The sequence below is a fragment of the Leuresthes tenuis genome, unplaced genomic scaffold, assembly GCF_036924035.1.
Source record: "Leuresthes tenuis unplaced genomic scaffold, fLeuTen1.0.hap1 SCAF_20, whole genome shotgun sequence".
Classification (NCBI taxonomy): domain Eukaryota; kingdom Metazoa; phylum Chordata; class Actinopteri; order Atheriniformes; family Atherinopsidae; genus Leuresthes; species Leuresthes tenuis.
The window spans coordinates 10,276,096-10,296,122 of NW_027325374.1; the positions used below are offsets into that span (position 1 = coordinate 10,276,096).

The 20,027-nt window shown below is 41.4% G+C and overlaps 3 protein-coding genes across 11 annotated transcripts in view; all 3 read left to right on the forward strand.

The window, feature by feature from the left end:
* Window positions 1-18,300, forward strand: part of LOC140277903 (disks large homolog 5-like) — a 29,660-nt gene extending 11,360 nt beyond the window's left edge. For both annotated transcript variants that reach the window (XM_072372725.1, XM_072372726.1), the window contains exons 6-33: window positions 558-814; window positions 1,086-1,398; window positions 1,556-1,786; window positions 2,841-3,025; window positions 3,176-3,301; window positions 3,506-3,638; window positions 3,728-3,852; window positions 4,045-4,220; window positions 4,412-4,515; window positions 5,052-5,144; window positions 5,376-6,338; window positions 6,660-6,783; window positions 6,888-7,032; window positions 7,266-7,387; window positions 7,977-8,060; window positions 8,147-8,306; window positions 10,099-10,261; window positions 10,342-10,475; window positions 10,778-10,942; window positions 11,098-11,281; window positions 11,404-11,552; window positions 11,821-11,991; window positions 12,234-12,430; window positions 13,236-13,379; window positions 13,552-13,679; window positions 14,170-14,279; window positions 15,329-15,438; window positions 17,312-18,300. In XM_072372725.1, the coding sequence (XP_072228826.1) occupies window positions 558-814; window positions 1,086-1,398; window positions 1,556-1,786; window positions 2,841-3,025; window positions 3,176-3,301; window positions 3,506-3,638; window positions 3,728-3,852; window positions 4,045-4,220; window positions 4,412-4,515; window positions 5,052-5,144; window positions 5,376-6,338; window positions 6,660-6,783; window positions 6,888-7,032; window positions 7,266-7,387; window positions 7,977-8,060; window positions 8,147-8,306; window positions 10,099-10,261; window positions 10,342-10,475; window positions 10,778-10,942; window positions 11,098-11,281; window positions 11,404-11,552; window positions 11,821-11,991; window positions 12,234-12,430; window positions 13,236-13,379; window positions 13,552-13,679; window positions 14,170-14,279; window positions 15,329-15,438; window positions 17,312-17,415 (5,100 nt within the window). In that variant the 3' untranslated portion in view covers window positions 17,416-18,300. The remainder of the gene's footprint in view (window positions 1-557; window positions 815-1,085; window positions 1,399-1,555; window positions 1,787-2,840; window positions 3,026-3,175; window positions 3,302-3,505; window positions 3,639-3,727; window positions 3,853-4,044; window positions 4,221-4,411; window positions 4,516-5,051; window positions 5,145-5,375; window positions 6,339-6,659; window positions 6,784-6,887; window positions 7,033-7,265; window positions 7,388-7,976; window positions 8,061-8,146; window positions 8,307-10,098; window positions 10,262-10,341; window positions 10,476-10,777; window positions 10,943-11,097; window positions 11,282-11,403; window positions 11,553-11,820; window positions 11,992-12,233; window positions 12,431-13,235; window positions 13,380-13,551; window positions 13,680-14,169; window positions 14,280-15,328; window positions 15,439-17,311) is intronic.
* Window positions 1-20,027, forward strand: part of ppifb (peptidylprolyl isomerase Fb) — a 96,083-nt gene that overhangs the window by 39,883 nt on the left and 36,173 nt on the right. The gene's annotated exons all lie outside the window — the stretch shown is intronic.
* LOC140278930 (calcium-activated potassium channel subunit alpha-1a-like) overlaps window positions 18,974-20,027 on the forward strand; it is an 89,165-nt gene continuing 88,111 nt past the window's right edge. For 5 of the 8 annotated variants that reach the window (XM_072374048.1, XM_072374050.1, XM_072374052.1 and 2 more), the window contains exon 1: window positions 18,975-19,906. In XM_072374048.1, coding sequence (XP_072230149.1) covers window positions 19,673-19,906 — 234 coding nt within the window. In that variant the 5' untranslated portion in view covers window positions 18,975-19,672. Of the gene's footprint in view, window positions 19,907-20,027 lie in introns of all 8 variants that reach the window. The other 3 variants (XM_072374047.1, XM_072374049.1, XM_072374051.1) reach the window with 1 other exon arrangement.

Genomic DNA, 20,027 nt, shown 5'->3' on the forward strand with positions numbered 1-20,027 from the left:
AACGGTATACATGCACAGTAGCAAAAACAAGTCATTGACTGAAGTATGTTTGATGCCATGACACTGGGCTGTTTTAAGTAAATGTTCAAGGTATTCTGCAATGTTTAACTTTCTCTGTGGGAAATCCTTGTACACGTAAGTCTAATCTTGAATGTTAAATTTTGTCAGATGATGCCGTTGGTATAAAATCAGGATTTTAATGGTGCAGAGCGACAGTCTGAAAAATAAACCCATTAAGTGTCAATTCAGGGTCTCTTAAAGCATTAAAGCACATCTTGTTGCTTTAGTACTCTTTTGATAGAGCTCAATTTTGTTAAATTTCAGTTGTACTAACATGTTTGTGTAATAGCACTCCAGACTTGATTTATAACTATTACTTACTAAAATAAATATAAAGTAAAAATAAGCTTACTAAAATAGTGGATCTATGTGGAATTGTGGCAGTGCATCACATTATTGGGCAGCATCACCATTTTACTTTTTTTTTATGTGGCACAAATAAATGAAACGAACACTCCTGTTGTGGCCCAGTGAAGCATCTACATTGTCATTTGCAGGTGATGCAAGAGGGTTCATCAGATGCCCTTAACAAGCTCTATGACACAGCTGTGGACAAGTTGGAAGCCATGAAGAGAGACTATGAAGCCCTGAGGAAGCGCTACAATGAAAATACCGCCAGTCACAATGCAGACTTGAGTCGTTTGGACCAGGCTGAGGAGGAGAACCACCGGCTGCAGAAGAAGCTGGACATTCTGCTGAAACAGAGAGATGCTGCCATCCACTATCAGCAACATTGTTCCTCCTCTTTCAGAGGGTAATGCTAGAACATCGCTGACACAGAAAGCTCTCAGATTAGAAGCTATGCTGTTTTTAAAAAAAAAAAAATGAACAACATTTGCAGTAAATTATGCTGCAGAGCACTTGAGTTTAGCACCAAAGTCATGCCTGCACCGTGCTTAAGACCTCAGATTTAAGTATCTGTATCTGCAAATGCTTTCCTATTTTAAGTTGTCGTTTATGAAGCTGATACTAGAAAAGATGAGAATAAAACATATGCTGAGCTGTTGCCTCCGTTTCTGGTGCAGGTTCGACACCATGCAGCAAGAACTGTCCAAGGCCACAACTCAGAATAAGGAGCTGCATCGAGAAATGGAGCGGCTTCAGTCGGAAACGACGCGACATAAGACCCAGCAGCTCAAGGCTGTGAAGGACTGTGAGAAATACAAGGAGGAGCGAGACTCTGTGATCAACGAGTACCGCTTGATTATGAGCGAGCGAGACCAGGTGATCAAAGAGGTGGACCGGCTTCAGACGGGACTGGAGGTGGCTGAGGCAAAGCTGAAGAACAACACCTCGGAGAGGCGAGTGGCCAGTGAGGAGCTTGAGGCTCTCCGACAGGTAATGTCTGAAATTAGGAATTCTTTAGTCCCATACTAAGAATTAGAATAGTTAGTGGTAATGACTGAAAAGAGAAAAAAAAAAAAAGTAAAGGAACTTTCAGAAAGTTGGGAGCGTTACTGTAAATTTCCGCTGGTGATGTTTTTGTGACATGGAGGAACTGGCCTCAGCGCTGGTGGACAGGGACCGAGCAATCTGTGAGAAGAATGAGCTGCTGGAGAAATACTGCCATGAGGTGAAGGACAAGGCTGAGGCCCAAAAGGAGCTGAGCCAGGCCTGTAAGGACATTGAGACAGTGCGTGAGGAAAGAGATGTGGCCCGCAAGGAGAGGACAGAGGCCATCATCCAGAGGGACCAGCTGCTGCGGGAGTATTACCAGGCCAGACAGGTAGCCAGACAGCCACAGGGTGATTTATCAGTCCAAACGGTGGGATTGATTTACTTCTCTGACAATAATCCCTTCATCTCATCCTGTGTAGTAGTGGTAGTAGTAGTTTTTTTTTTTTTTTTCATCTGCTGGGTGGTTTCCACACATTGATCTTGCTGAGAAATGTGTGCCTTACCCATCACTCCGTTTTCAGTGATTATTATTTTTTTTAAGATTAATTACAATTGAGAGATTTCTGCATTAGGGAATTGCATTGACAAGCATCGCCCTGACTCTGACGGGCGATGCAATCAGCACTGCACCAGGAATGAAAAGTTCGGTCGAGTTTACTGGAATTAATTGTGCTGTAGACTTTATTGATGCTCTTAATACACTGTAAAAGTCTCTCTGCTGTGCGAATTAGACCGAGGGATCACGTGCTGCAGATGCACTTGCAGATTCTTTGCATTCATTCTATGTCTGACCCACTTCATACCACACTGCATAATCCAATCTGACTGTTCCCATTACACATCATAAGCAGATGTTGCTTTTTAGTTTGCTGCTTTCTATCTGTAGTGTTTATGGAACCGTTTATGTTGAGAGGTTTACTTCAGAAAATCCTTAATGAAATGTTGTAATGCCTTCAAACTGCATCTATAGCAGGGTTTTATTGCTGAGTAATTTCAACATAATTTTAAGGCAAATGCGCAATACGTTTAAAAGGTTTAACAATAACTGAAACAGCTGCTTATGAAAACATATCTTTCATATCTGCAAAGTTGTGTTTGGGAGTGGTTAAAAGAAGAAGAAGAAAAAAAAACAATGTGTTGGGATGTAGCTGTCTTAGAAATTAATTTAGTTGTAAGTTGGTAAAAATTATCCTAATGTGGTAATATATGCAACCTAAAATGTTTAAAATGTGCTTAATCTAAAATATCTGCTTGATTTTTCAGACTTAAAATAAAAATAAAAAATCATGCTTTCAAGTGACATGTTAGACTAAAAACACGTAGCTTCTCCACATCCTTTGAACACTCCTACATGTACTTTTATTTCCTACCTTTTTGTCCAGAAACAAGACTCTGCTACTCTGGACATGGAGCGAGCCAACAAGGAGATCGAGATGCTGAGGAAGCAGTACGAGGCCATTTCTCAGGAGCTGAAGGAAGCTCTGCAAGAGGCCGAGGTTGCCAAGTGTCGACGGGATTGGGCCTTTCAAGAGCGAGACAAGATAGTGGCAGAGAGGGAGAGCATACGGTAGGGAGTTTGATTAACAGATACCCGCCTTTTTATTATGAGGAAGTACAGTATGGTATCTGCTTTGTATACCAGTGCAGAGAGATTTGCTGAAGAAAAGATTTGTTGACTTTTTCTGTAATGGATGATGACATTGTGTGCATTTCTCAGCACGCTGTGTGACAACCTGAGACGAGAAAGGGACAGGGCAGTGAGTGATCTGGCAGATGCTCTGAGAAATCTGGATGACATGAGAAAGCAGAAGAACGATGCTGCAAGGGAACTCAAAGAACTAAAGTGCGTACTTTTGATCTCTTGCAAGATATGCGTGACTCTGCTCTGTTTTAGGGCTGAAACTTTGAGTGTTACTCAGTGTGAGTGTTCCTCTTGTTTGAGAGTCTTTTGTGCCACCATGTGGTGAATTTCTGTCAGTGACTGAGTTAAATTAAGCTTTCACTCACTGCTCCTATTGAAGAACTACATTTTTCGTGTTTCTTACAGAGAAAAGTTGGACGACCAATTGGAGAAGGAAGCAAGATATCGTCAGCTAATGGCTCACAGTTCACACGATTCAGCCATAGACACAGACTCAATGGAATGGGAGACAGAAGTTGTAGAGCTTGAAAAGCACAGAGTAAGAGCCACTTGTTTACTTTGAGATTGAAATTGTCTTCACATTTAACCAAAATCTTAGTTTTCAATCATGTTTTGGCTTTTTTTCAGGACATGGATTTGAAAGCACTTGGGTTTGATATTGCTGAAGGGGTAAATGATCCCTATTTACCAGGAGATTGTGGCATATTTGTATCGAAGGTGGATAAAGGAAGTATTGCTGAAGGAAGATTAAGGTAATGGCCAGTTTTACCATTGCTCTGTTTCCATTTGATTTCTGAGTTTTGGGTCAGACATCAAACCATATAGTTGAAAATTCACTTGATGTACTAATGATATGTGACACTCCCATACTCAGGATTCAAGGTTTTGTGAATCATTGTTTTATTTTGATAACTTTATTATTTCACTCTGTCATCACTGTGCAGGGTGAACGATTGGTTGTTGAAAATTAATGACGTGGACCTGGCCAATAAGGACAGGAAACAAGTGATCAAAGCTGTGATGAGCGGGGAGGGAGTGATCAATATGGTGGTTCGAAGAAGGAAGTCGCTCGGAGGACGTTTCGTCACTCCGATTCAGATCAACTTGGCTGGACATAAAGGTCAGCTTCAAGTTCCATTTAAGAAATAAACTTTAAATGATTACCACTGATAAACTACCAGTAGTAATCTCATCAATATATTTGAGCTGAAATATTGACATAAAAACTTGTTCACCTAATTACATTTGTTGTTTTTTAATTCTCTTAAAATGAACGTAAATTTGATTTCTACTGTCTGTCATACTTCTCAGACAGTGGTATTGGTTTGGAAAGTGGAGTGTTTGTTGCTACATTGGCTCCAGGAAGTCCAGCTGCCAGAGACTGTAATCTTACTATTGGTGACCGACTATTAGCTGTGAGTATGCTGGCCAAAAGCTTGAGTTGCACAACAAGAGCAACTTGAATGCAGAGACGTAGCTACTGGCATTTCCATTGGGCTGTAGTGCCCTCTAATGACCACAAGCATGCAAATACACTAGCATAGTCCCACACCCAGTTATTTCCTGTTTACTGCATGTTGTTTTGCTGGCACACAGAAAGTCTCTGATTATGATAATTTTTTAATTTTTTTTTCATGGAAACAAATCCTTAAATTGCTGTATTCTGGAAAATGTTAACCAAGAGGAAGCAAGCATGCAAATGAGTTGTCAAAGTTCTGATAGAAGCAGCTTAAGTTTGGTTTGGTTCAAAAAGAAAATATTTAGGCGATCTTCATAGTGAATATTTCCCTATGGGGAAATTTGGACACAGCCATGTCCATTATCCACATTTGATTTAATTTTTTTTTAGTAGATGTGAGCATGTCCCAACTGTGACCATTCATAATCAATGACCTCTTGGATTTTCATACCTGCAATTTTAATTTTTTTTTTTTTTTCTTGTCTCACACAGATCAATGGAATTGAACTTGATAACAAGTCGCTGTCTGAATGTGAGTCTCTACTGAGGAACTGCACCAACTCTCTCAGCATTTCCCTTATGAAGGTGAATACCTCAGACCTTCAATGTCACATCACAGTGAAATATCTGAAGTCATTATTTCTAATGAGGTAGTCTGTCTGAAGCTGCTGATGGTTTAATGCTTTAACTCATTCAAACAAAAAGTGGACAAAAGCCAGCTTCATGTGGCTAGTGTGCTCACAAAGACTATCCCCCATTTCTTTGTTTCTGAACAATTATGGTAAAATGCATATTTCTAACACCCTTCCTTGACAGTTCCTCCCACAGAGCTGTTCTGGACAGAATTTATTTGAAACTTTGAGAGACTCAGAAAAGAGCTTGCGACTCCAATCCAATGAGATCCACACCAGGAACTGCAGGAGCTCTAAGCACAACTGCTCCACTCAAACTGACGTTTGCAGCTGTAACTCGGACAGTCGAGGAGAGGGAATATGTAAGGATACATCTCACTCTTCAGAAAACGGCAGCAACGGTGCTCATTCCTGCCATACAACCTTTTCTCCCAGCTCCCAGCACTCCCGCTCCCTTTCCACCTCACACAGTCCTTCAGAACCCCACCCAGACTTCTGCTACCGGAGGCAGGACCTCCACCATCATCCCCTCACCTTTACCCCCGTTCTCTCCGACATTAGCTCACCTCAGTCAACTGTGGACAGAGTGCAGAGCTCCCCAGTGAAGCCTGGTGGAGGGACATGGCCTAAAGTCATTGCAGGAGCTTCTGTTACAGAGTGCACCCAACTGTCCATCTACAAAAAGCCCAAACAGAGGAAGTCTATCTTTGATGCGAGTGCTTTCAGGAGGCCTGAGCCACCCCCTAAACTGGACTACATGTCTCTGTCTCAAAAGCCTAAACACTCACCGCAGAGCTCAATGTCTGAACCTGCTCAGACACCACCCACCCCACCTGCCAGGAGTGACTCATTTAGGTTTAAGCATCGGCAACAGAACAGCTCTGCGTCCGACTCCACCATCACCACCAGCACGCCACCAGCCTCCCCTGCCCAAGCTACAAGCCCTGAGGGTGAGGGAGAGGTGGGGAAGGAGGTTTATCACACTGATGCTCCTTCAGCAGAGACCAAGAGCAGCCTCAAAAAACCCGCTCAGGAGGAGGGATATCGACACAGGAAAGAGGTGCAGGAAAAGAGGCGGTACCGGCCAAAATCTGCTCCAGCCCTCAGGCGAAATGTGACTCCATTACATATCCCTGTTCCCATGCAGGTAACTGAGATACTGTCTTTTCATGCTCTGGTATTCTGTTTTTAATTGCATGCATTTCTAGTACGCTGCATGCTTAATTTCCTCCCTTCCTAAATTTCTTGCCAGTCTTGTTCGGAAGTGAAACAGCTGCCATATCAACCAGTTTGTTTCTTTGGAATGAATCTAAAAAATAACTAACATGACCAACAGGATGATTGCTCTGAGAGTTGGATGTTTTTTCTGTGGCAAATGATTAGATTTAGCATATTTGCATTGGATTCATTTATGTGCGGACAGGTGGTCACATGAAGCTTGGTCTTAGTAACGGTTTGCCTCTTACAGACACAAAGTTTCTCTAATGATGAAGACTCCCCAGAGCCGGTGGACTTGTTACGCTTCTCTCCTTTGAGAATCAATCGGTACAGCATGCCATTTGCACCTCCAAGCTACAGTAGCATTGCAGCACGTAAGTCTTGGAAATATCTTTTTGTTTTGTTTGCATTCAATCAAACTGTCTGTGAAGTTGATTTTCGACCTCGCACTGTAGTTTATTTAATTTTTTTTATCCAGACACACCACAACGAGGTTTAGCCCCATGTCCTGCTGTGACAGCTGTCATGAGGAACCCAATCTACACAGCCTGGAGTCATGAGATCCAGAGCAGCAACTGTCCTCCAGCAGCTAATTCAGGCATCCACCCACATTCACACACAAGGTGTTTTGTCACTGTATTTATCATTGGACTCTCATTTATTTTTCTTTGTTCACACTAACAGGCCTTTTCACTGCAGATATTTTGACTTGTCATATTGGCTTTAATCTGTTATGCTGCTTGTACAAATCAACAGTCTGCACCCTAACCCAGATCTCACAAACAGATGGCATATAGAAAATTCTGTCTTGACCTGGGTTGAATAATTTAACTTACATAGACCTCTCCTCTTTTAGCCCCCAGCATCAAGGTTGCCTCAGTCTGGACCTCAGCCACAAGCGCAATGGAGACTTGACTGAGAAAAAGTACAGCCAGCCACCACACAGCACCAACTCCTTGCCCTCAGGAGCTAGGCTGAGTATGTATAGTACGCCAATTTTGGGCCGATCATAACTTGTTTAGAATGTCCTGTGATGATAAATGTTTCATATGGTGATATTTGGCCATGCAAATGATGTGAATGTTACCCTGAATGACCCACATACCTGACTGTAATCAGTTTCACTTCATATGAAAGCAGCGAGGCACTCTGCACACTTTGAGCTACACATCTGTCCTCTGTGTTTCTTTTGTATTTGAATGGTGGTCTGACTCCTACAAACTTGGAAATTTAAGTTTTCTATGTCACAACATGGCAAACTAAAAACAAATACTTTGTTTTCCACGGCATATGTCGTAGTTGATCTACCTCATCTTCAAGAGAACCTCCCACCAATTTTACAAATCCGAAATATCCGATTGTGTCTGTGAATAAATAAATTATGGGAATTATTTTTTGACTCAAGGGAGCTGCACAAAATCAGTTTAATTACCTACTGATGCTGATTGCGATTTCCTCTGTAATTCCAGTAACCACATGGCCAATGCCCATGAAGTTGAGTGATTTAAAAATGCTTTTTATGTGGGTGAATGGATTCCTGGACCGATATCCGGTTTGTTTTCCTTAGGCTCCTCTGGAACTTTACAGTTTAGGACGGAACGCATTAAGATCCCTCCAACCCGTTACTCTCGGTCTACTGGATCTGACAAAGGTACTATTCAATTTGGAAGCTATATCACCTTTAGTGAATGCTACAGCTGTAAACAACCTGACAATTTGTCTCCTCTGCCATTCCAGGCTCTCTTTCACATTCGGAGTGTAGCAGCCCGACGCCTCCAATGTCCCCTGTCAACCTGGACACATCGTCTTTCTCTAGCAGCCAATCACAATGTTCCATTTCCACCCAGCCCAGGATATCAGTCAGCCCTGCTCCAGTTGGTGACAGGCGAAGGGATGGGTAAGCCAGTCCCCCCCCCCGTTCGCATCTTTATACCCTCATCGCTCAGCAGAGCGTGACATGTTTTCCACCATTTGTCTGTACTTCTGTCTGGTTCATTGTGATTAAGTGCTTTGAACACAGTAAACAAATCTGTCAGACTTCATCTCGCACTGTTAGACTCTATAATTTTATCTCTGTCGGCTGTGCTTCTGATCATTATAACCTGAAATCTTCCTCTCCAGTTTCAGGTGATCATTTTGTCTCTTTCCTCTCTCCATCTGCTTCTCAGATGTGTCTCATACTGCGCTTCCTCTGTTAGACGTCCACAGGCAGTAAAGCCCAAGTTCCTCTCTATGAGAAGCTTGAGGTTTGTTCCAGGTTACTTGTAGCACAAACTAACGGATACTGCATGCACTGTTTGCATGACTTTTAGATCATTCTCAAGATCTTTCTGCATGCTTCAAATAGAAGAGTTATTTGATTGATTAATAAACCGAATACCGTATTTTGCGCACTATACGGCTCACCTGATTATAAAGCACACCCTCAATTATGGGGTCCATTTCTGTACTTAACCCATACGTGAGGCGCACGTGATTATAAGGCGTGCGTATTACGTAATGTTCTCTGATTGGTTTATCGGTGCCAGCACACGTAGTGTATGACACGATTTAATTGCTAAGTACAAGCTCGATACAATCTTCGTCCCATTCAGAGTGAATGGCTGGGATCCGTCTGACCCTGGATTCACAGCGAACGCAAAGCGAGCGACAGAAGTGGCCAGTTGCCATTCATTCCCAATGTATGAGAGCGATAAATTCAAAATAGCGGTATCTGTGACAAATTTTGGAATCCAGTGCACACCTGAAGCGCACCGGATTATATGGCGCAGGCCGAGTTGTGTTTTTTTTTTTTGTTAAAATGTAAAGCTTTTAGGTACGCCTTATGGTGCGGAAAATACGGTAATTACATTGTTGTGTACCCCTTCATGTCATCATCTCAGATTTTCTTTGCTTGTAATTTATTAAGGATTTAATTTTGTTTAATTTCATGACACTGAGTCAGATTTGAAAATGCGCTCTGCGCATCCCACACTCCTGTATAATATCGTTAAAGCATTTCCAACAAAGAGCTGGCATCGTATTTCACATTTAAGGAATTATCAGATGTAATTCAAAGTACGGACTGTAAAAATGTCATTTTGTTATATGGCATTTTATAAAGAATTATTAGCCCTTTGTTAATGGACCTCAGAAGTAAGCTTGTTGCCCCATCTAAAATAAATTAATAAAAAATAGCTACTCTGCAGTTGCCTTCAAGTGTTTTACTGTGTCAAACAGTTACATTAAGCAACTACAAAGGCTGCAGGGATGAAAGTAATTGAAATTGTCACCAAGAACCTGCCAAGGTTCATGGGTCTCTGCCAAGGTTATTGTTGCTGAACATGCCTCTTCTGAATTGTCGTTAGGGCTCTGCGTTGTAGCAGCTCTTGAAAGCCAAAGAAGTTCACTTTGTGACAACAAACTGGAGCACATAAATATAAATGCAAAAAAAGACTTGAAATTTGAGGACAATGTGGAGGAATCTGTTGTGAATCTGGTCTTATGTTGTCATTGTGTCTTCCTGCAACACAAAGACCTGAAACGGGTCTTTAAAGTTAAGAGACTACATGCCACAGTTTTGCCTGGAGGACCGAATCAAGATTTATTTATTTTGACCTGTTTATTGCATTGAAACATGTGTAGGAGTGTAAGGAGCTATAATAACAACAGCCCTTACATGTAATTAATGCTCTTTTTTTCCCCCGAAGGCCATACTTGGGGGAGCCACGCAATGTAACGGTACAAAAAGGAGCAGAACCACTGGGGATCTCTATTGTGAGTGGAGAGAATGGCGGAGTATTTGTATCTAAAGTGACAGCAGGCAGTATCGCTCATCAAGCTCGCTTAGAGTATGGAGACCAGCTGCTGGAGGTAAAGCAATTACCACACTTAAGCTACACATCAAGGTTCATCACTTCTTTCTGTTTCTAATGAATCGATACTGCTTTCAGTTTAATGGAATCAACCTTCGCAACGCCAACGAGCAGCAGGCGCGGCTGGTGATTGGGCAACAGTGTGACACAGTCACCATCCTGGCTCAGTATAATCCTCACATGTTTCAGCTGGGGAATCACTCTCATTCAGGGTAAGAGGGATCGCAGCAGAAAACATGATTCCAGCGTCTTTTAATTTAGGCTGACGTTAGAAAATGAATGGGATGGTCATTCTACATACAATACAGTGTACACAACAGACGGCACAAGAAAATGACATACTGCAGCTCATGTATTAAAAATGGTAGAGGGTTATATTACTGCTAATGGATACCAAAGGTAAATATTTACTTTTTACAGTGAATGATGAATTGTCTTTTTAAGGTTGAAATAATGTCTTCAGTTCATTGATTAGTAATTAGAAAATATTCAACTACTCTGCTGTTCTCATTAGCTCTCGGATGGAGTCCATCAGCAACCAGCCAACACCCCAAGACAGCAGAGCTACGACCCCAGATAATCACTCCACTGTCGATTCGCTGAGTGAGCAGGACGAGGGCACCATGACGCCCCCCTCCAAACAGACCACTCCTGCCAATAGTCCTCACAACTCCTTCAGGTTGTACTTATATCCACATACTTATTTTTTTCCACTGACTTGCATCAGTTTTGTATCATTAAAGCCTGTAATAATTAATGTTGGGGATGTAAATAATCATTGTGTTGGAGTTAACGTAAAGGGACAGAGAAATTTAAATTCTGCTTTCTCTCCAGGCTTCCAGGCTCAATTATGCACAGGGCAGCAGAACCTCGGCAGGTGAGGCTGAAGAGGGTTCATGCAGAGCTGGGTGTTCAAATCTGTGGGGGAAACATTTATGGCATCTTTGTGGAGAGTCTGGATGATGACAGCCCGGCTAAAAGTCCTGATGGCTTGCTTCCTGGAGACCTGATACTGGAAGTATGTAGATGTGCATTGTTTTTCTACATTGTCTGATTTCCTTTGTTTCCAAAAATGATGAACTGTTCAGTGTTGAAAAAGCACTCTGTCTGTACATCACCTGAATAATTGTTTTCATTCAGTACAATGGCATCAGCATGAAGAATAAAACAAAGGAAGACGCTTACCTGGAAATGTTGAAACCAGCTGAAACAATCACATTCAAGGTTCAGAACTGTGTGGACAGCCTTGATGACATCAAGGAGTCTCCTGGAGATGGATTTTTCATAAGGTGTGCCAAGTCTTTATTCAACTAAAAAAGTGGAGAGAAGTAGATAGATTTCCAACACCAGAACATGCAAAAGTAAGACTATCCTGTTTATAAAAAAAACAAGAGGTTTCAGAATATTTAACGGGCTTGGTGATTTGTATACATGTTGCAACCATAACTATTGTTGGCACTTCATGTTGCTCTGCAACATGAATCTGTTTTGTCAATGTTTCCCCAGAACTCAACGGATGCATTTATGTAACGTGTGATGTCCTTCATCCTCTCTTAGAGCACTTTATGAGCGGGTGGCAGAAGTAGAGCAGGAACTGGGCTTTAAGAAGGATGACATCCTGTATGTTGAGGACACGCTGCCAAATGGTAATTTTGGCTTCTGGACGGCCTGGCATCTTGACGAGAATGCGCAGAAGCTAGAAAAGGGTCAGATTCCAAGTAAATACATGTAAGTCCAACCTGTAATTCCCCTTTTCTCTTACTTTGATTGTTATTGGTTGGAATGGTAATATCAAAGCTCAGTCACATCATTTCCAGTCATCTCTTCAATCTATTCATATAGACTTCATGAATCTAAATGAAATACTTCCACAAACTTAAGTTTTAATTTTTATCATCAAGCTTAAATGTAAATTAGCAGAGTGTGACTCTATTTTAGTTCACGTGAACTTGCTGAAATTTCTTCCTTAGGATGGACCAGGAGTTCTACAGAAGGCATGGCATGGCAGATCTGAAAGATGATAACGGCACCAGCAAGACTCTCTCTGCTGCTGCTCGAAGGTCATTCTTCCGCCGGCGGTTGAAGCACAAACGTAGCGGATCTAAAGACGGGAAGGACCTGATGGCTCTGGATGCCATAAGCACAGATTCACTGCCTATTACTGAGGGTGAGGCATCCTCTATTGAGGCAGCAGCGTCACAAACACGATAATTTAACATAATTTGTTAAAGTTGTGGGTTTAGAGTAGGTCAAAATGGTCTAGTCCACTTACTTTGGGCCTCCAGACCTTTTCAGACTTCTCGTCTCAAGCAGCTTCGTCTGGGTACATAAGTGACTTCATTTGCCTGTTCACATATCCACAGAGCCTCTAAGAGCTGTAAACACACTTTTGTACTAAAAGCTCGAGTTCCACAGGGTCCTGCTTTGAAAATACATAGAGTTGGTCATAAAAGAGAAGGAAAATGGGCATATATGTGTTTTAAAGGGCTAAAATACTCATCTTAAATAAAAGGTCATTTTGCTGTGTGTTGAGAATATTCTACCTCGTTACAGCATTCCTATTACCTTATCTAAAATTTTTTTTTAAAAATGCTATTTTGCAGATGTTTAGATAAATTTGATGGGGAAAAAATTAAATGTATGTTTGACCTTTTGTTTAGAATATGAACTTAATGGTAACACCTTTGTGTCCCAGTATAAATGTATATTCCCCCATTAGGTTTATAAGGCTTGTGACCAGATAGAAATGGAGAATGCAGATGTATTTTCTACTCTCGTAACACCAAATTATTTGTCACCAGAGGTGTCGTGTATCTCATTTGTGGTTCAGAATCAGGGTGCTGCTATAATTAGCATCCTGGCTCCACAGAATTCTTTCTGGGAATGACGGATTCATAACAGGTTATTAACTGCAGCTGTTTCTCTGTCTTGTGTATTTGGAAGTAAATTGCATTTCTGTGTTTCCTGCTCAGATGGAGTGAGCCTGATGTACCAGCGGGTTCAGAAGGTGGACTGCTCGTCCCCCAGACCAGTGCTGATTTTGGGACCTTTAGTGGAGGCCAGTAAGGACATGCTGGTGAAGGAGGCTCCCGCCAAGTTCTGTCGGTGTCTGCCTGGTGAGCCAGAACACACAAGCCTGTAGTGTTACGTGAGGCCATCAGGTTTATGTTGCCTCATGAGAGAGGTTTCACTAAAGCTAATCAATTAAGAACACAACGATCATACCAGAATGAGAAGGTAAGAATTGGACATAAACCAATCCTTCATTTTACATTTTCTTTACTTTAGAAATCATGAAGGCATCTCAGCAGGCAATAGAGAGAGGAGTTAAGGATTGTGTGTTCATTGACTACAAACGGAGAAGCGGCCATTTTGACGTGACAACTGTTGCATCAATAAAAGAGATCACCGAGAAGGTAAATCAATCTCAATCTGCGTTGCTTCATGCCATCAATGTGGCGTCTTTTGACCTGAATGTCAATAACAATTGTCTTTTAATTACTTAAACTGTGTAGCACAGTGTGTTAACGGCCATACCCTTTTTATGTATTTTTTTTATATGTATTTAAAGGACAATTCATCAGAAAATCATTTAGTTTAAGCATTTTAATTTGTAATGTGAATAAACTCTCATGGTAACCTGGTATGTTTTCCAAAGGACCTTTTTTAGCATTTTGCATGAAAAGTAGCCTGTTTGAACTACTCTGCCTTCATATCTCGCAGCCAGTTGGTAAGAGTGTTAAATGTTTGAACCTGAGCTCATTAAAACAAAATGTAGCTTTTTGTATGATTTTTATGTTCATTGTAATTTTTTTTCCTGCATAAAAGGACTTGTCTTTAGCAACTTTTTGCTTTGAACCATCCCCCATTTCTCATGCAGTTGTTTGCTGTCATGCTCTCTCTTAGGACTGTCACTGTTTACTTGACATTGCTCCTCACGCCATTGAACGTCTTCACAGTGTTCACATCTACCCAATCGTCATATTCATTCGCTACAAAAATGCCAAGCAGATAAAGTGAGTAATTCCATACCTCTTAGATATTAGTTTGAGAGATTTTTTTTTTTTGTTTGTTTTCTTGCCTGAAGACATGTCAAGACTTGTCAGTTTTCTGTTTTGTTGCTGCTGTTAACTCCCTAACATCTGACAGATCTGAACTATATGCTGCATCTAATGGATAAATCCTTCTATTTAGTGTTGAAATACTTTGACATTAGTTTTTAAAGAACACTTTGATGAAGAAGACGTAGTCGTCAGTTTCTGACCGTTCGCCATCCAGTAAACGTTACTCTAGATTATTCTCTCAGTCTTTCTTCGTCTTAAGACGGATGGGAAATTACTATCTTCGGAAGTCTTGTGGCATTTATAATTCTGTTCACTATGCATATCCAACCTGATTGATGAAATGATTTGATCAGTGTCATTAGTTCAGAAACCACAGCCAGCTCTCTTCCACCACCTGCCGGGGTTTTTATCAGCTGATGGTGATGCCTCTGCTTTTTCATTTGTAATGGCATGGGAAGATTTGATCGGCCGAACCCTCGGCGTGGTATTTTTAAACACAAGCGTACAAGTAAACGCACAAATGAGGACACGCTCAGGTCTGGCCGGAACAGGCTTTTCCCGGTCACACGCACATAAACGCCCACACAGCCATGAAACGGTGCAGCAGGCAAACATGGCAGAGTCCTGCTAAGCCTTCACTGTCATTAGCTGAGAGCCAGCTGTCCTGGGAGGGCGGGGGTGCGGCTCTCAGAGCTGGTGGCTCCACTTTGTGGTGTGGGTGGCCAAAACACTCACAGCAGCATGGAACACGCCTCCCAGTCTGAACACACCTCCCGGTCCCGGCCTGCTGCAGTAGCTGACAGAAGCTCAAGGCTTTTTCATAGGTTTTGATCCTTTGGGATCCTTTTGTGCATATTTGGAACAAACAAATAATGGTGGTCAACAGAGCATCCTCACAGTGTGTATTGTAATCTACTTGGAGCATTAGCTAAAAGTAGAAGAACACACAGTGCAGTTTTTAAGCAATAAAACGTGTCCCGTTACTCATGTTGTGTCCTCAGAGAGCAGAAGGACCCTTTGTATCTGCGGGATAAACTCTCACAGAAACATTCCAAGGAGCAGTTTGAGGCAGCACAGAAGATAGAGCAGGACTACAGCCGCTTCTTCACAGGTTGGTTGAAATGACTTATTTTCACATTTCACACTGTCAAGTTTGTGGGTGAACATTAGTCTCATTACCTCAAACCTATTGATGAAGTAGCTCACCAAAGCTGGTCCCACAAACTATTTGTCGTGAAAAATGTCTCCGTCTCTTGCTTCATGTCTTTGGTGAAACCCAATTTTCCGCTGTTTTTCTCTATATAATCTGGAAGTTATCTGAGGATTGTGGAGCACATTGTTCGTGTTCTCTCTCAGATAAGAGTTAAAGTTTTCGTTTCTGGGGCAGCAGACGGTGTGACTCAAACTGTCCAACTGATTAATGGCCATATAAAAGGAGGCGACTTAAGGGAATGAACAAGTGCAGTGATGAGAACTTTAGGGTTGTTGTGGAGTTGAGCACATATCTGTGCTATAAACGCCTATTTCCAGAAAAATAAAATGAGAGTTTGTGATTTTTTTTTTTTCCAATTTGTTTTAACCTTTATTTAACTTGCAGAAGAACAAAGGACATGATTTTCTGTCTTCATTCATCAACTTTTTTTTTTTATTATGTATTTAGAAAATGAAAACCTCAAATGAAAATGTTTTGCCAAGAACACTAAAAAAAAGTTTGGATAGAGAGGTTATTACAGTTGTTACACCATCGCTCCTTATAATTGCACTTTTTATTAACTTGGGAACTGAGGCTACTAATCCATGGTCTTAGCTGTCTGAGTCTCCTCATGATACTCGACACACTTTCAATAGAAGTTGTATGTAGACTGCAAGCAGTCCAGTCAAGCACACACACTGTGTGTTCACCAGTTCATGAAGTCCTGCAGACTGAGGTCTGGTGTTATCCTGTCAGAATGACCACAGACCTGTTGGGAAAAGATGTTGCCCTTATTGTGACATTTCTCTACAAAATTCCAATGCTTTCCTTTTCCTTCACACATGCACAACTTCACCATAGAGACTAATACAACCCCGTACCTTTAACTGATAACAACCCGGATGATCCTCCTCATCTTTGGTTTGTTGAACCAGGTGTCATTTTTTTCTCCAGAAGCAGCTGAAATTTGGACTCAGAGTATGTATCCACTGTCTTTCTGTCCATCTCAGATGAGCTTGAGTCCAGAGAACTCGTGTTTCAGGTTACATTTCTGGATGCAGACTCTCAGGTGTCATCCCATGTAATCATGGCGGTATGATGGTTTCTCATAGTCTCACACATCAATCCGTAGTTTCCAGAAAAGGTATTTACGCATTGAGATCTCTGCTTGAATTTCTTTTTACAATATTGCGCTTGGTAGATGTAGAAGTTCTTTCAACTCTTGCTGTGAGAAATATTTTTCTGAACTCGTTGATGATTCTCTGACACAGCGGTGAGCCATGACCTATTTTTGCTTAGAAAGAAACCTTTGGTGGGTGCTCCTTTTATACCCAGTCCTGACACCCACACCTGTCACCCCTAATCTGCTGTTTGTGGAATCTTCCAGAAGGCTGCTACTTATATATTCCATAAACTTTAGTTTGTCTTTGCCTCTGTCCAAAATGATGCTGCACTATATTCTAGATTTGTTTGTATTCTCTTTATATAATTAAGGTGGTCAGTGAAGATGGTGGAAATCACTTCCTTTGTCCTTCTGTCTGTTATTGATCACATGTGATACTGATCTGTTTAGAGAATTCTAATTGGCTGTAGCTCATAATGAAAGTTTAGAAGCTGGTATAAATTTGTTGTAATTTTCTGACATTTACTAATTTTGTGGTAATTGAAGAAAAAGAAAAAAAGAACCAAACATTGAGTAAAAAATGATAGTTGCAGCCCTGTTTATTTGGATAAAACCTCTGACTTAACGCTCCCCATGTAAATACTCCCCCCCCCCTCTCCTGTGTTGCAGGTGTTGTCCAAGGAGGCAGCGTCTCCTACATTTGCACTCAGATCACAACCATCGTGGAGCAGGAACAGAATAAAGTCCTGTGGATTCCAGATGGAGCACCATAGAACGTCTCACCACATCACTCACACACATGCTTTCTCTTACTTACATACTGTATACACAATAAATCGGTACACAGTCGACGCCTTGGTTAACGTCCGATACAGTTTCACTTGCAGCAATATCAGCACTGATGATGATCATGCAATATTCCCACTACATTAGTGATGTACTGTACCATATATAGATTTGTTTACACTAGTATTTGATACTTGAATATTTTACTCTCCCTCATATCTAGTAGCACTCCTTTAATCCCTCTTTGTCTCATGAATATGTCGGACCACAGCAAGTCTGCGCCAGTGCAAACAGAATACCGTGTTCTTGAAATGAAGATTTAGAATTGACCTTTCCTGCTCTATTTATATGCATTTTCCTGCCAATTAATTTATCTAATCAAGTGAAAACTATTGCATATGAACATTTTGTTATACGAATGTAGTTGTTAGATGATAGGAAGGATATTTTCCAGTTAATGTCCTTATTTATATATGGGAAAATTGACTTTCCTTCACATTTTGTCGCTGTCTATATTTTGTTGTTCGAAGGCATCTTTTTCATTTCAGTTCTCAAACAAAATATTGTGCCAAGCTAAGCTTACTTGTCCTTCTCGGATATGTTAACGTCATAACTTTCATTATAAATCGAGCAGTAGGGTTACATGTTTCACCAGTTTGACCCTGCTTGTGTTTCACTCTGACTGCCAGCTTAGCACCACATTGTCAAATGAATCTTTTAAGAAGGGATGTTTTTGTTTCTGGTTCATGGTTGGCTGTTATTTAAACGTATCCTCTTGAATACCTCTTGATACACGCTGGCACATTTCATCAGTTCTGCTCTATATGAAGGTTAAAATTTCTCCATAATATTAAAAAGAAAGTACAGTTAAATTAATTGCAAGGTGTTTGTTTTCTTTTAAAATAGTCATGTTTTTTTTAAACCATCATAAGTCCAACTCTCATAAAACACCAGTTGGACTTGTGCTTCAACGAGCAAAGCGCCATTCGTCCAGCAGGGGGAGGAATGGACCACTGCTGGTGAGTAAGTGAGGAAGATGTTTTATCCCTTTACCACATCACTGTAGCCGTCCATTCTACATAGAAACCAGTTTTCACTGACCTATTAAACATGTCTCAGCATTTATAATCCAAAGATCACACGTGATGTTTTTACTGTTTCAATGTAAAACGTGAAACATGATGCTGAATGGTGGGTTCAGACTTTAAGGGGAATGTTTTTCTTTAATGCTTGGACGCATGTCAAAATAACACGAATAAAAATATCTTAATTTCCTCTGCTGCGAAAAAAAGACATTTCTATGTGCAGTTTAAATCTTACCGTTGCCTTTCTGATATCATAGCTTTTAGGACGCGGGTAAGGGCGTTAAAAGCAGTTGGCTGGATAGTCGTAGAAGGACCAGGGTTGAAAAAAAGATAACTTCAGAACACGAAGACGTCTGCAGAAGTTTCAGAAGGGGATGACTGTTCCCACAAAGTTAGTCATAAAAAAGCATTGATAAAGCGTCCCCTATAAATAACCAGAAGCATTTACGTCTGCTGTTGATGGCTCCTCCCCCGCTACCTGTAAATCTGCGATGCCATCCTCCAACAAATGGATATGACAAGCGGCCGCTGGAGCCGGAGAACGAGAATAATCAGCAGGAAACGACCATTTCCATCTTAAATACGTTATTTCTATATCGGACGTTTAAATTGGATATGCGAGCTTTAATGTGAGGAGCGTATTCAACAGTGTGCGGTGCGAAGCGGACCTTCTGAAAGCTGCGCCTTCAAACAAGGTGGAGGAGTGAGTGAGTCCATCGACTGGCGAGGACGAACGTCTCTGTGGTGTAATCATTTTAATAACCTTGCGAGTTTTATCCGCCGGGACCTCAATAAGAATTACTCCTTTTGATGAGGTTGCACAAAATGTAATTTTTACGTACACATCCAACGGATGACGCGCAATTCCTATCGCGAACGCGCATCGTGAGGCGCACGACCAATAGCTTGATTTTTAAAAAAAATAAGTTTTTATTATTTAATTTTTTTTAAAACTATCTCGCGTGCATGCGTTCGAGCCAACTTTCCTGTCCTTTCCTGTAGTGAAGCCATATGAGCCGGTGAGGAGCGAAAGGTGGATGACCAAACATGCGTGAGCCGCTGGGGCATCAGGGGGCGCTGGCTGAAGCTCCCCAATGCGCCTGAATCCCGGCTGAGTTGATTGTTTGCTTGAAGGCTGGCAGTTGACCAGAAGTCGATAATGCCGAAAAACCGGGAGAAATTCAACCAGGACCCGTCAGTCCACATATCCAAGATGAGTGTGATCATCCCGTTCTCTCCCGATGTGCCCTGTGACAACATTACCCAGCGGATGTGGTGGGCTTTCCTCGCCTCCTCCATGGTCACTTTCTTTGGGGGTCTTTTCATAATCCTCCTGTGGAGAACTCTGAAATATCTGTGGACGGTGTGCTGCCACTGTAAAGCCAAGAAGAAGGTAGGTCTTTTGAAGCACAGCTACTCAGTGAAATACATCACGGGGCATTTTTGTTTGACAACCAGTGCGTGACAACGTGTCCAGCCAGTTTGATTTAGGAAATGAGCTTGTAATTAAATCA